This window comes from Mobula hypostoma, chromosome 24 (assembly GCF_963921235.1).
Source record: "Mobula hypostoma chromosome 24, sMobHyp1.1, whole genome shotgun sequence".
Taxonomy (NCBI): domain Eukaryota; kingdom Metazoa; phylum Chordata; class Chondrichthyes; order Myliobatiformes; family Myliobatidae; genus Mobula; species Mobula hypostoma.
Window position 1 is genome coordinate 35,766,087 of NC_086120.1, and position 15,322 is coordinate 35,781,408.

Genomic DNA, 15,322 nt, shown 5'->3' on the forward strand with positions numbered 1-15,322 from the left:
TGGATCCCATTTTGCTACTGGACCTAAGACCCCTTATCTCTGTCAGTTTAGAGATGGTACCACACATGCTTCAGATCTGCCAGATGCAAAGTGGTGACTGCTTTTCACCACCAGAAAATCTGTCAGCAAAGCAAACAGCGTGGGTGAGGTCATTTATTCACCATTCTCAGGAGAGCAAACATGTGTCATCTACCCTTAGAGAATACCTGAGAGGCCAGAAATGAGATTTTGTTAAGGCTCTCATTGTGTGTGGAGTTTGTTAGGATAAGCTTCTATAAAGGCAATTCTCCGATGAATAAGTCCTTTATGGGGCTGGAAAGGAAGCTGCCAGAAGGAGAGAGAAAATCACTACCAGGTGTTCAAAACTAAAATGCTGCAGATGGTGGAAATCTAGAATAAAGACAGAAAATGCTGGAAAAATTCCCAAAAAAGGGTTATCACCCTGAATCATCGACTATCTATTCATTTCCAAAGATGCTGCCTAATCTGCTGAGTTCATCCAGCATTTTGTGTGCGTGTGCGTGTGCGTGTGTGCGTGTGTGCGTGCGTGTGCGTGCGTGCGTGTGTGTGTGCGTGCGTGTGTGTGTGTGCGTGTGTGTGTGTGCGTGTGTGTGCGTGTGTGTGTGCGCGTGTGTGTTTTTTGTTTTTGTTTTCCAGCATCTGCAGAATTTCTCAGGTTTATGAATGTTCTACATACCCAGCAAGTTGGGCAGCATCTATAGTAAGTGGACATGGTTTGATATGTTAGTCCACTAACCTTCCATCAGAACAGATGGTCACTGGCTTGATTTTTTTGTTAGTTTAGTTGAAGTCAAGGCCCGATAGCAAGTCCACTGGAGAAGTCAAAGGCCCAAGGTCTGTAGGTCCACGCCTCTGCTGAAGGCCTGGAGACGGCCTATCCTGGGATTGGAGGACTGCGTGTGTGTGTTGTTTTGTTGCTGTTCTATTATTACTTGTGTGTTCTGTGAACATTGTGGGCACACTGTGTTGGCACATAATGTTTGGTGACTCTTGTAGGCAGCCCCCAGCACATCCTTGGGTTGTGTTGGATATTAAGGCAAAATGCATTTCACTGTATGTTTCAATGTACATGTGATAATTAATATTTACGGTCAATGACTTTTTTCCCTATAAGTTTCATCGCATAGGAAGAAGCTGACACAACTTCTGTAGATGTTTTTGAAAAGGGCTAGTTAAAAGTGACAAGAAGAGGCTTCACAGTGGTGTAACTAATATACCTGCTGTCTCAGAGCCAGAGACCTGATCTTGGATGCCGTCACTTTGAGGTTTACAGGTTCTCCCTGTGGGTTTTCTCCAAGGACTCCAGTTTCCTCCCACATCCCAAAGACGTGCAGGTTGGTAGGTTTTGGCGGTGGTAAATTCTTCCTACTGTGTGGCTGAGTGGTAGAATCATAAGAGTTGAAGAGAATGAAGGTGAACAAAAATGAACAAATTCATTAAACAAGGGGCCTTGGACCCCAGGTTGGGAACCCCTGCTCTAGAATGAGTGGAAGATGGTGGTTGATGGTCAGTGTGGACCTGATGGACTAAAAGATCTGCTTCTCAAGTTCAAGTTTACGGTCATTCAACTATACATGGGCGTATAGCAAAATGAAACATCATTGCTCTGGGGCCAAGTTGCAAAATACAGTACTTATCATCACACACAGTACATGCAGTTACGATACAGTCACAAAATAATTTAGCAGAGGTCCCTGAGTGCCATGGATGGCCTGAAGATTGTTGGTGCATGGCACGTTGTCTTAGCCCATGTTTCTGTAAGAATAAGCACGTAGCAGTTTCTCATCTCACGCTGGGTTAGGTGAGGATGAAGGTAATCCAGTTTGTTTCTCGGGAAGTGAACTCCGGAAAGCAGGATTGACTGGACAGCCAGCTCACAGGGGCTAGCCTTTTAACCTCACGAGGATTCCAGTGAATGCTCTCACGCCACTTTCTGTGCTCTATCTCTATTAATTAATGATGAAATGGCAGGGCACAATGGGAAGCCGTTCCTATGGAGTAGAAACTCAATCACAAATCTTTGGTGAATTAGCTGTGTCTGAGCTGTATACTCTACACTTGCTCTCAATGACTTCTTGCAACAAAGCACGGCACAAATTTGTTTCTTCAAAGCTGAAAGTCAATGACATCCATCTGATTCAGTTGCCAGCACTTTGTCCATGATTTTTTTCAATGTGGATTTCTTAAACCTGGTGCCTAATATTAACCACTGCTAACCATCAATTCAAAGCTGTTTTTCAATAATCTGGCTTTATTGCAATGCAAGGCTGCTAGAGTACCTTGGTTAAAGAATGATGTGCTTTCATGACATCTTCCTCATCTCTCTTTTGGACACCATAAAGCACCTATTGAGACAGTACTTCGTGTGAAACATGGCAAATATAAATCAGACGTGATCAAATAGTTGAGCAGATTTGATGGGCTGAATGCCCTAAATTTGCTTTTATATCTTTTGACCAAATAATTTGAGCATAGCAAGTTCCCACAGAAGCGGTGAGGATATGATATTCTACACCTTGAAAAATCAAGTTTCAAAAGTTTCTTTTTTTTTCCCCTTCCACACTTGGGCTCCCCTTTGACCTCTTCTCTCCTGCCTCATGTCCCTCTGGAGCCCCTCCTCCTTCTCTTTCTCCCATGGTCCACTGTCCTCTTCTGTCACATTCCTTCAGTCTTTACCTTTTCCACCTACTACCTCCCAGCTTCTCACTTCATCCTCCCTCCCCTATTCACCTACCTTCCTCCTCTCTTGGCTTCACCATAAAACATAGGAGCAGAATTAAGCCATTCAACCCATTGAGTGCTTCGTCTTTCTATCATGGCTGATTTATTATCCCTGTCAACCCCATTCTCCTGCCTTCTCCCTGTAACCGTTGACATCTTGACTCATCAAGAACCTATTAACCTCAACTTTAAATATACCCAAAGACTTGCCTCCACAGACATCTGTACTACTGAATTCCATAGATTCACCAACCTCTGGCTAAAGAAGTTTTTCACCTATCACCTAGTTTGTACTTTCTTGTACTTTTTCCTTTCCCTCCCTTCCCCACCCAACCTTCTTATTTTGGCTTCATTCCCCTTCCTTTCCAGTCCCGATGAAGGGTCTCAGCCTGAAGCATCGGTTCTCTATTCATTTCCATATATCCCTGTAATGAGTGTTCGTCTAGACTTCCAGCACCTGCAAAAGCTTTGTGTAAAACGTACATATTGACCGGGACATGGGATTAAAATCACACCTCCAATTCTCTTTGAAATGTCATGGGTTCCTTTACTCGTTGTAGAAAGAAGATAGGGCCTGGTTTTAAAGCCTTTATCTGAAAAATGTCACTTCTGAATGTAGTCTTGCCTCATTAATACCCTTGTATGTATGCTATGCCTCAGAATAGAAGGGGAGGGAGGGGAATGTCAGAATAGAAGGATGTCCATTTAGGACAGAGATGAGGAATTTCTTTAGCCAGAGGGTGGTGAATCTGTGGAATTCATTGCCATAGATGGCTGCGGAGGCCAAGTCATTTAAAGCAGAGGTTGATAGCTTTGTGATTGTAAGGGTTACAGGGAGAAGGCAGGAGAATGGGGTTGAGTGGGATAATCAGCTTTGATGGGATGGCAGAGCAGACCCATTGGGCTGAATGATCTAATTCTGCTCTTGTGTCGTAAGGTTTTCTTTGAGATCCTCGGGTGTCTAGAAAAATACGTGGCGCCAAAGTCTACTGACTTTGTGTTGTGCGCAGTCAAACAGTAGTATAAACTCCATGGAAGAACATTCCTATGGGACTGTTGCAAAGAGAAGCTCAAGCTGGAGCTTGTTCTTCAGTCCATTTTCTTTAATGATTAATTCTAGCAAAGAACACGACAGCTGAACAGGTTTTATAGTCATTTTGAATGTGTACATGTCAGTAATAAATCCTAAAATTTCAAATGTCCTTTAATGTTTTGCTCATTCCCTAAACATGAGGTAGCATGACTTTGAAGGAGAATTCTTTATCTCCTATTTTAATGTTCACCAGTGAGCAATACCACGACAGAGCACAAGGTTATTTATAGTTATTCCGTGCAAAGCGCCATAAGATTATAGGAGCAGAATTAGGCCATTCAGCCCATTGGGATCTACTCCACCATTTGATCATGGGTTTGAGAGGGATTTATTTTCTCTTGCATTCTCCCCATAACCTCTCATACCGTTGCCAGTTTGTAAGAATTGGAAAAAAAATCCTCGGAGATTTCAGTATTAATTTATTTTGATATTGTTACAAGATCATTAATTATGGGGTAAAGCTGGCGTTTTTACTTGTGGGGAAGCAGCGTAAAGCTCCAGTTACCTGACTACAGGTGTAGTTCATTTCGAGACGATGCTTTGGCGTTTCAGTAGATTGTTTTCTCAGATAAGGTGTTGTGATATTTCTTTGTGGAGATGTTGAGCAAGTTGTGCCTAAACTCTGAATTTTAGAAGAACGAGTGTTGATCTCTTTGAAACAAGATTAGAGACTGGAGCAGTCGAGGACCAGAGGTTGTACCTTGTGACCAAGAATGTAATGGATAAAGAGAGGGTTATCTAGCTGTTGAAGTGCGCTGTGCCATTTATGTATCCTTAGAATAAAAATGTGATTCCCAGTGTAAAATGTCATGATGCCAGTTACTGCAGATCATTTTATCAATGAAGTGGAAAGAGGATTTCTTCTCCAAAATATTTTTTTTGTATTCTCTACCATGGAGCAATATGGATGCTAAGTGTAATAGGGCTTTAAGTTTTCAGTTTTTCGTTCAGTTTGAGGATTTTTTTTTTGTCCTTGTTTTGGTGGTGTTGGGTGAAAGGAGTCACTTTTTGTTTTAAAAAAAACTTAATTTGAGAAGCCCCATAGCTTTTGGTCTCTACGAAGCACAATTAAGTTGAAATGTACAATAAATGCAAACCAGCTTTGGCTTTTCTGTATTTCAACATCTTTCATACCATTTCAAAAACATTTAGTTTTCTCTCCCATTTCCATCTATGCTTTTATTCTTCTGATTTGTTGACACCAATGACCAGGAAAGATGGGATTGGTAAGTGACCTGTGAACACTTCGAAAACCTCGTGAGCCATGCTAAAAGTGAAAGGATTGAAAAATATGTATTTGACATGGTTGCCATTTACTGCTGGCAAGAAATAAACTAATTTCTCAGTAGGCCTTTGGGTTGAGGTGTTATCTCTGTTTCTATTTCCAAATATAAAGAAAATTGAGGTACACTTTTAGAACATAGAACACTACAGCACAGTTCGGACCCTTTAGCCCACACTGTTGTGCCAACCTTTTTAACTTGCTCTAAGATTAATCTAACCCTTCCCTCCTACATAGCCCTCCTTTTTTCTATCATCCATGAGCCTATGTGTGTTTCTAAATACCCTTAATGTATCTGCCTCTACCACCAGGATGTTCCATGCATTCGCCCCTCTCGGTGTAAAGAACTTGGCTCTGACATTCCCCACTGTACTTTTCTCCAATCACCTTGAACCTATACCACCTCGTATTAGCCATAGAAGATCAGGTTTCAAGGGATTGGTGAGGAGGGTGACCTTAAAAGCTACCATAATGTTATTGAATGATGGAGGTTTAAAGGGCTTTGCAGCTTATTCCTGTCCTCGTACTGTATTTCCTCCTGTTCACGGTCATGCAGACAGGCTAAGTCTCTGGCCCAGACCCCAGCCTGATTCATGAGTCAGCTGATCTGCCAGTGCAGTTGGTGTGTTAATGAAGCTACAGTTTCACTGGGTTAGTGTGGACTTGATTGTTTATCAGTGACTCCTTTCGGCCTCTGTTAATGTGTGGAGTTGAGATTGAGGATAAGGCTGTATTTAGCTGTAATTATTTTCCTGTAGTTGAATATTCAATGTAGAGAGGTTGCATCAGAGAGGTATCAAGGGGCTAATTTAGCCCATGAGATTGTGCTGCTGCATGAGCGGTCTCCCTTAGGGGACGTGAGGTCATGCATTTGGGTTGGGGAGAAGTGAATAGATATTCATATTCTCCATTCTCATCAAGCTCTTGACATTATAAAATTTGCACTGAAGCCTCCTTCAATTTGAATTTTCACTCATTTGAATTGTGTAAATATAGCCCACGTTAACCAAATCTACTCATTAAGATGGGTAGCTGGCCTCTCTGCATGAAATTTTACTTTCCAAGTTGACATTTGGTTTATTGATCTGATCAAAAATTCCTACTTACTGTCAAAATAATTGGATGGCTCACTCTGTGATTTGAGTAATTACTAAAAGAACATTATTGTGGTTTAAGTTACTTTAGCAATAGGACGTGTTCTGCCACTCCTGGGAGTCTGGGCCTTGATTATTTCCATTCAGCACAAATTCAAAAGTCAGTTGAAATGAAAGACTGCCAGGTGGGACAGCTGATATATTGCCCATATAGTTAGTGTTAAATAATGAGTGCAATATAATTGTACACATTGCTAATGAGGGTGGGAAGTGGAATGGATTAGTACCTGGTTTCTTAGGCTTAACCTTGTCCAATTGGGTGTGATCCACCAGCATAGAATTTGTTTGCCTGCAGCCATTTTCAATGGGCGTGAATTGACATTTCTTAATTTAGGAAAGCTCACTTGGAGAAAGGATGGCTTGCAATGCTTAAAGATGGCCGACAGAGCACCAAAGCATCTTGCAAATGTTTGGATATAAATGCCAGTGCACACAACACTGAGTTTGTTTTGATGATGTGCTAAGAATATAGGGAGGGATCTATTTTTGGAGAATTTTTCAACTTGCACCGGAGCCTTGGACTACCTGAGTAATTTTGTTTACAAACTGAAAGCAGGAATGCCTTTTAATAAAATAGAAAATGGGATTAAGAGCTCACAGTTCTAAGTGGAGCTCCAAACTACTGGTCAAAGAGAAAGAAGATCGTCAGACCAGAAGTTGGAATGCAGAAAGATCTTGATGAAAATTATATTGCTGTATAACATTAAGGGCAAGTGCCTTCCCTGCTCCAAGTACTTGTTTGCAGCAGATGACATCCATGGAAAATCACTGGAGGGGTATCTTTTCTGTAAAGAACACAAAATTAAACTATCTCCCTTGTGGTCTTTGGGAAGGAAAGGATGATAATAGATGGGGTGCCCAAATGTAGGGGGATATTTTGATTTCTACAAGTGTTCTTTCTTACATTCTGGGTAAGTTCAAAGTAAATTGTTATCAAAGTATGTATATATCACCAAAAACTACCCTGAGATTCATTGTCTTGCAGGTTGAACAAAGTACAATAGAATCAGTGGTAAAACTACACACCAACAAAGAGTGACAAGTAACCAATGTGCAAAAGTCAAGCTGTGTAAATACATAATAATGCCGAGAGCATGAGTTGTAGGGTCTTTGAAAATGAGACCATAGATTGTGTTCAAAGATTATTTCAATGTTGTGAGTTGAAGATATTCACACTGGGTTCAGGATCATTGATAACTGTATCTGAACCTTGAAGCAACAAGGATGTTCAATGTGTAAGCTTTGAATCTTAGCACTTGTGGTTGTTGTTTGGTGGAAAATGCACCTGTGCTACATTCTCTGTCTATTGGCTTCTATTGCCCTTCACCAAACTCTTTAATTGCAATATAGCCTCCAGTATGAACACGGTGTTACCAGCATCGCTTCTGAAGTGGAACCACTGAGTCACAAAAAAGCGAAATCTTATTTATGGGCCTGATGGTACATAATGTACTGTTGATGTCAATTCTGATGTCTAATCTATAGTGTAAACGTTGTTTTCCATTACCCTGCTGGCAAGTACAACGCTGCACCACTGTGTCTGCATCCGGTGCACTTATTCTCCTGGCCTTGTGTCAGCACCTGGTGCTGTATCTGGGTTCAATCTAGATAAGTCACTCTGTCGATAAAGGTATCACATAAGAATGAGCTTTAATAATTTAAGGTCTTAGCAGTGTAAATAAGTGCACTGAAAGGGAGACTTTCAAGGTCTGGAGATTAATGAGGTGGGCCACTAATATCAGAAGGAAAAGGGCTTTCTCTATTGGAAAGGATTTAACTTTAACTTTGTGGTTACCCATAGCAACATATAAAACGGAGTATATATGTATACTTGAGATTTAATTCTGATGTTAAGCGAGTTAATCAGTTTTGAGCTAATGAAAGGCAAACTTTGTTCTCGTGAAATTCTTCATAAAAGGGATAGCTTCACAGAAGTGCACAGTTAGCTGTGGTCATGAGCACAAAAGCCTGCGATTCTTTTTCAAACAGATGCGATATTGTGATGGTGTGTGGATGTTGTTTATTTTTAATATTAGTTGTTCATATCGATATTTACTGACTGAGTGGATAATAGTATATGTTAATCTCACTGTGTGGTTCGGGTAATCAAACTTGAGTCTGGGTCATTCTTTCATTTTTTCATTCTTCATGGGACTTGCTACTTGGTAAATCACTCCCTGATGACAATATTTAAACACGCCTCCCCTTTTAGGGTTTCCTTCACTACTTTTCCACCCCAACAGTATTGATCCTTTGAGGGAGTGGCTGTAGAGTCACCATTATTTGTGTTTTATTTCACCACTGAGTATTGTACTAAAATCAGATATAAAAACTGGAGGGTGGGGGGTGTTTGCTGAAAACTGAGCAAAGCTGAGGTCTGTTTTGGCTTTTACTGATATCTGTACAATGAATACTAATTCATCAAAATGTGGTGGTAAAATTTGAGAGGTTTTCTGGTTCTTTTGATTTGGATATTCCCTGGATAGCAATGGTTAAACATAAACTGAAAACAGGCTGAGCAATCCTGTGAGCATATTCTGCCAGTTAGTGAGGCTGATTGTGATTGAATTCCACATAGCTCCTTATCTCTCTTATTTTGGCTAACAAAAATCTAATCATCTCAGGTCTGAAGTTAAGAGTTGACTCAATCGCTACTTGCAGTACGGCATTTTATATTTCTTCTGCTTTGTGTGTGTGTGTCGAAGTGTTTTCGCAACAGTAAAGCCTGGCTCTAATTTTTAGACCATGCCACAACCCTACCAATGCCCTCTCATCCATGAGGTGGCTGGAAGTACCTTGTGGAGCTGTTGGCCCCAGGTTTGTTGCTGAGACTGCCAACTGCGTCGTCAAAAGGAAAGAGAAATGATTCTGGGGTTTGAGGATCTTAGTCTGGTTCATGATGCCGTGAGTAACTCTGGATGGGTCTTGAGGCGGTGCAGAGTAGTTTTCCTAAATTCACTGTGGATTTTGGTACTTGTTTCAAAGGATTTAGTGTTAGCTGAACGATGGAATGGAGAGTGAGGGAAGAGTGAGATGCAAAACTAAATATAATTGGCAAAATGTTGTGATGCTGCAATTCTACGTACAGATTCTAGTAACATGATGCTTGTTAGTTTTGGACTTTTGAAACTGTCAAAGGAATTGCCATGTACTCTATACATCTCGAAGTCTTTCGTGTTCTGTCAAGATACTAAATAATGCACACGTTGAAGCTTGAATTTTCTTCTTTAGATGTTTTTGAATTATCTTGGCATTTTATGATAGATTTAAGGGGAGACTGCCCCTCTATTGAATTTCTGTGCGTTAGTGTTTTCAGTCCAGAGCTAGTGGTTCAAATCCTACCCAGGCACCTGTGGAATTATGATCACCAATCTTACTGATTTATCATTTGGGGACTTTGCTCATTTTGACTCCAGGCCTGTAGTAATGTGACGGGCCCTGAAATGGCCTAGAAACAATGTCACAACATCATAAATTCTGCAGGGGTGGAAAAAAAAATGGGTTGTCACCATCTTCTTGAGGATGATTAAGGGAGGATATAAATACTGGCCTTGTCAATGCACACTAGGATCCTGCTGAGTTTAAAAAATATATCAAGTCATGAGGGAAATAAATCCTACAGATATAATAAATTATACGCATTCTGGAAATGCAGAAAAACGCACACAAAATGCTGGAGGAACTCAGCAGGTCTGGCAGCATCTATGGAGATGATAAACAGTTGGGAGGTTTTGGGTCAAGAACTCGGGACTCATGAGAGGAATAAGCTACATGTCTGTTCTCTGTTGCCTGATTTGTAGTTTAAGTCCTCGGAAGAAATATTTTGCTTGTGGTTACAAGCTCAGTCTGAAGCCTATAGGCTTCAGTTATATGCCACTGAATTTAAAGTTCATGCATGGACACAGGCAGAATTCCAGTTATCAAATGTCTCCTCCAGAGAAGTTGGGGTGGCGGGGGGGAAAGAATCTCATAGAAACCTATCGAATGTTGGAGGCCTACATGGAGTGGATGTGGAGAGTATGTTTCCTATATTGGGAGAGTCTAGGGCCAGAGGGCACAACCTCCGAAGAGAGGGACATTCATTTAGAATGGCGATGAGGAATTTCTTTTGTCGGAGGGTGATGATTCTGTGGAATTCGTTGCCACAGGCAGCTGTGGAGGCCAGGGTCATTGGGTGTACTTGGGGTGGAGGTTGATAGGTTCATGATTAGAGCATGAAGGGTTAAGTGGGAGAATGGGACTGGGAGGGAAATAGATCAGCCTTGATCAAATGGTGGAGCAGACTTGATGGGTCAAATGGCCAAACTCTGCTTGTATGCCTTATACTCCTGTGGTCTAATTTTTTAAAACAATACAAAACATGGGAACCAAGCAGGCTAATTAAGATATCGTCCAATAGTGGTGACTAAATATTTTAAGATTGCATTCCACTGTAACAACAGCTGTTGAGTGACCTTGTTTGTCAGCGTAATAGTTGCCATTTTGATTGCCGTTTGTACAGTTGCCGAGGTAATCCTTCCTGGAGCAGATGCTGATGCTCGTCATTTCACAAGAATGTTAAAATGAAGGGTTGTAAGCAATTTGTAAGATGCTATTAATCAGATTTATGCCCTGAAAAGGCCAAAGTAGTCTCATTTCATCACTGTACCATGGAGGATTTATGATTACTACTGTAATTTTAATCTTTTTGTGAAGGCGTTTGGGAAATTATTGAGTTTTTGCTGTTTTCCCCTGCCAAATCTCTCAGTAACAGGGTGTGCATATTTAGGCAAGTCATTAACCTGGGCTGCTGATTTTTTTTAAGGAGGGATGCTGCGTTAGGAAAAGAGAAACTTGTGTTGAGTGGCGAGAGTTGAAGCACGCTTGTTTGAGTTTCCCTGAATCGAATACTCAGAGAAAGGCTTGATGTTGGAAATGTGTTGTAGTGACTGAAATCTGGTTTTGCACTATTTTATTCATAGAATTTAACTCTTGGTGCAGAGGTGTGGTTTGCTCAGAGATGAAAAGGTTTTTGTATATGGGTGGCATTTTTCCATTAGCTAATCTTTAGTCCATAAACTTAATTGATCACATGGTGCAAGATTATTAAAAGAGAGCAAATTCTTCTGTGTATAGCTGTATTATTTAGTCTTTTTTGAAGTTGCATGTTCCGTGGCCATTTCAGATTATTTCTCCTGAGATATATCAATAAAATTGAGGTGGGGAAGAGTGTGAAGTGAGAGCAAACACGATTTCAGAGCTTGGTGTGAAAGGAATGGCTCATGCATTTATATGTGGGGAATAATATTCATGTTTACTTTTCAATTTAATAATTCCAGTCTGAGCCAGAAGAGTGAATTTCTGGAATGAAGTTCTCTTGTGCAATCAAATAAAAATGTTTAACTAATTGCTTCATTCTTAAGGGAATAATGTTTGGGTCTCAGTTTTTGGCTGGATATGTTTGGATTATCAATTTGTTAACCGTTCCTTCAAGTTGATAATCCAAACATATCCAACCAGAAACCAAGACCTAAACATAATTCCCTGTGGAATGAAGCAACTGTTTCGTGCCAAGTGAACCACAGATATCCTCATCACTAAGGCATGCAGACTTGATTCTGTCCCAGAGATTTTGGGAAATCCATTTGGAACGGAAAGCTAAGTTGTACAATTCTGCATTTAGATTGTTGAAATATGGATTTTGTCTGGCCATACCTAGAGTTGTCCATCACTGGCACTGTGATTAATCTGGTGGGCTAATAAATTAAGATAGTGGATTTAAGTGCAGGTTAGCTTCAAATTTATCTAGAGCAAATTGGTGCTCATTAGAGTTCCTGCTCTAGTGCAATGTAATTACTAATCAATGGAGAGTTAAAATTATTGATTGGATTGTGATATCTACCATTGGTTTACATGGTGAACTTGGTATGATTTTTCTCTCTCCAACATAGCTATGCTGGACAGGAGGACTGGCTGCAAAGTTTCGCACAAAAGCTGACTCACCTAAATCCTTCCATTCTGTCCAGCAAGTTAATGGCTATGTTGCAAATCAACCTAATATCCTCATTTAGTGTTACTGTCAGGCTGATTTCGGTGTCACTGCAGAGTAAACTGATTCCCTGTGGGACGAGTTTGTAACATAGATTTGTGAGGAAATTTCCCTATCCCCAACCCTGTTCTTCCATCACCCACTGGTAATAACATGTCAAGAGGCAACGGTGCAGGTGGCTGTCCTATCAGCCCTTCAATTTTGACTCCGATACAAAGACCACTTTGGACCTACAGTAAAAGGATCAAACTAATTTCCAAAGCAGTAGCATTCAAATGAGACTTCTAAGTTCAAAATAAATTTATTATCAAAGTACATATATGTCACCATATACACCCGTGAGATTCATTTTCTTGTGGGCATACTGGAAAAAATCCATAATAGAATAATAACCATAACAGAATCAATGAAAGACCACATTCAACCAGTGCTCAAAATACAACAAATTGTGCATGTATGAAAATAAAGAAATAATAAGTGAGCAATAAGTATTGAGAACATGAGATGAAGAGTCCTTGAAAGTGAGAACATAGGTGGTTGTGGGAACATTTCAGTGATGGGGCAAGTGAAATTGAGTGAAGTTATCCCCTTTGGTTCAAGAGCCTGATAGTTGAGGGGTAGTAAGTGTTCCTGCAACGGGTGGTGTGGGTCCTGAGGCTCCTGTACCACCTTCCGTTTGGCAGCAGTGAGAAGAGAGCATGCCCTGGGTGTTTGGGGTCCCTGATGATGGGTGCTGCTTTCCTGTGACAGTGTTTCCTATAGATGTGCTCAATAGTGGGGAGGGCCTTACCCGTGATATTTTTAACAATGTTATTAGAAGTATTATAGAAGGGTGAGTATTTTTTTTTAAAAAAGGCTGGATTCCATGTTGAGTGGACTTCGGTATAAGGAGCTGCAAGTTCAGCTGTATGACTTCTATAGCTTGAGTACTAGGGCCCTTCTAGATAAGTATTTGGATGAGTATTTCTCTTTTGGTAGGAAAATAATGTACATGGATGTGAGCGCTATGGTTCAGGTGTAGGTCAAAGGCAGAGTAGCAGTTAGGCACTTCCTAGATGGGCCAAAGGGCATATTTCTGTGCTGTAGTGTTCTATCACTCTTTTCCCCAAAGTTTGTTTGTTTATTTATTAAGATGCAGTGCAGAGTAGCCCTTCTGGCTCTTTGAGGCCAGCAACCCCTGATTTAACCCTAGCCTAATCATGGGACAATTTTTTTTCCCCGAGTGTTACGTATGATCAGTACTGAGTTATGGATCAGAAATATGGACCCTGAAGAAGGATGACATGAAATGAATTAATGCTTTTGAAATATGGTGCTATCGATAAATGTTGAAGATGAGCTGTGTAGAGAAAGTTTCAAATGAGAGGGTTTTGTCCGAAGTTGATAGACCAGGGATATTGGTGGAGAAGATTATGAAGTTAAAAGCTCCATTCAACGTTACGTGGAGAGATAACACCTTGTTGGACTTGCTATATGGAAAGGAGGAGGGAAAGAAAGGAAGAGGAAGGCGAAGAACAACGTGGCTGGATAACATCAAGGATTGGACCAAGCTGGTCAAGACTAGGGATGTTGTGGACAAGTGTCGGGACAGAGCGGCATGGAGGGAAATCGTCCGCCAACTGGAAATTCCAGATGCAACCTAATGACAATGGCAACTTATAAAATGAATAGAATTTTTCTTTTCTTGTTTGGAGAGTCCAGGGCAAGGAATATTACTTTTAAAAATTAAGCCAGGCCACCACAGAGGTTAGTTGAGGAACTGATCTTGATGCAGAGGGTAGGAAAGTTCAAAACAATTGCAAATAGTAATTGATGTTGCCAGTGGTTAATTTTTAAACCAAACTTTGATTTTAAACCAAAGGTTTGTGCATAATACGGACTTGTCCTTGATCTGCTATGAATTAAATGATACTTTTGAAAGCCCTTCCTTTCTCAAATCTATTTTGACAATGTGATTATGAAGCCACAGCAGTTCTGGAGTTGAATCGATGGATTATTGATACTTTATTAAGCTGAAATAAATGCCTATTTAAGGCATTTATTTCAAATGGGAGTAGCATTAGTGTAAATCAATGATTACAATCAATGCTTTCTGTCCAGTGATAATGTTGGAAATCAACTCAGCAGTGAAATTAAACTTGGAATCAAATTCAGACCTTAGCAAGTGATTCACTGAGTTCCTTAAGTACTCACATTCCTGATTTGGCTAACCTTTGAACTTCTGTCCTCATTTGTTAACCATGCCAAGTTTAGGTCACTGGATAGTGTACTCCGCTTATTGGAGGGGTTATGGAGGTTAGCAAAAAAAAAAAATAATTCTAGCTGCAATGAGACAGTTTTCACAAAATAAAGAGCAGTTGCAGCCAGCGGCAATGTGTTCAGTCACACTGGTAATAATTGTGTTGAACTCTTGTCATTGCACTTTCCTTGTAGACTGAAGAAGCATGAAGGTTGTTGGCACCACAAGTAGATAATGAGTATTAAAACAGGACGAGTGGCATTGATAAGTGAAGTGCAAGGTGAAGGAGTATTGGATGTTATGGGGGTGGGGGGTGTGGTTAAATATTCTGCTGAAATAGAGTGGGAAATTCATTTAATCATTCATTCATTCATTCATTCATTCATTTGATCAGTTTAAATAATTTAGAGCTTATAAAACTTGTTTTAACTTGTTCCTAAATAGCCAGATCCCCATTATGGTGGAAGGAATTTTCAAACTTTAGTTATTTTGTTTCGAGATGCAGCACTTTCTGGCCCAATGAGTCCGCGCTGCGTGAGTACACCCACATGACCAATTAAATTACTAATCCATACGTCTGGAATGTGGGAGAAAACAAGAGCACCTGGAAGAAGCCGACATGTTCATGGGGACAATTTATAAACTCCTAGATATTGAACCCAGTCACTGGTGCTGCGCTGTCATGCTGCCCCACTAGAGTATAAAAAATCCTCATGGAGCATAATAATAAGTACTTTATTAATCCCAAGTGGGAAATCCTTTCGTTACGGTAGCAACATTTAAG

At 40.5% G+C, this 15,322-nt stretch overlaps 1 protein-coding gene across 3 annotated transcripts in view; it reads left to right on the forward strand.

The window, feature by feature from the left end:
• Positions 1-15,322, forward strand: part of LOC134337462 (TLE family member 5-like) — a 153,088-nt gene that overhangs the window by 15,292 nt on the left and 122,474 nt on the right. The window contains exon 1 of one of the 3 annotated variants that reach the window (XM_063032494.1): positions 8,897-9,088. The exons of 1 other annotated variant lie outside the window; for it this stretch is intronic. In XM_063032494.1, the coding sequence (XP_062888564.1) occupies positions 9,017-9,088 (72 nt within the window). In that variant the 5' untranslated portion in view covers positions 8,897-9,016. Of the gene's footprint in view, positions 1-8,896; positions 9,089-15,322 lie in introns of those variants that run through there. One more of the 3 variants, XM_063032493.1, reaches the window with a different exon arrangement.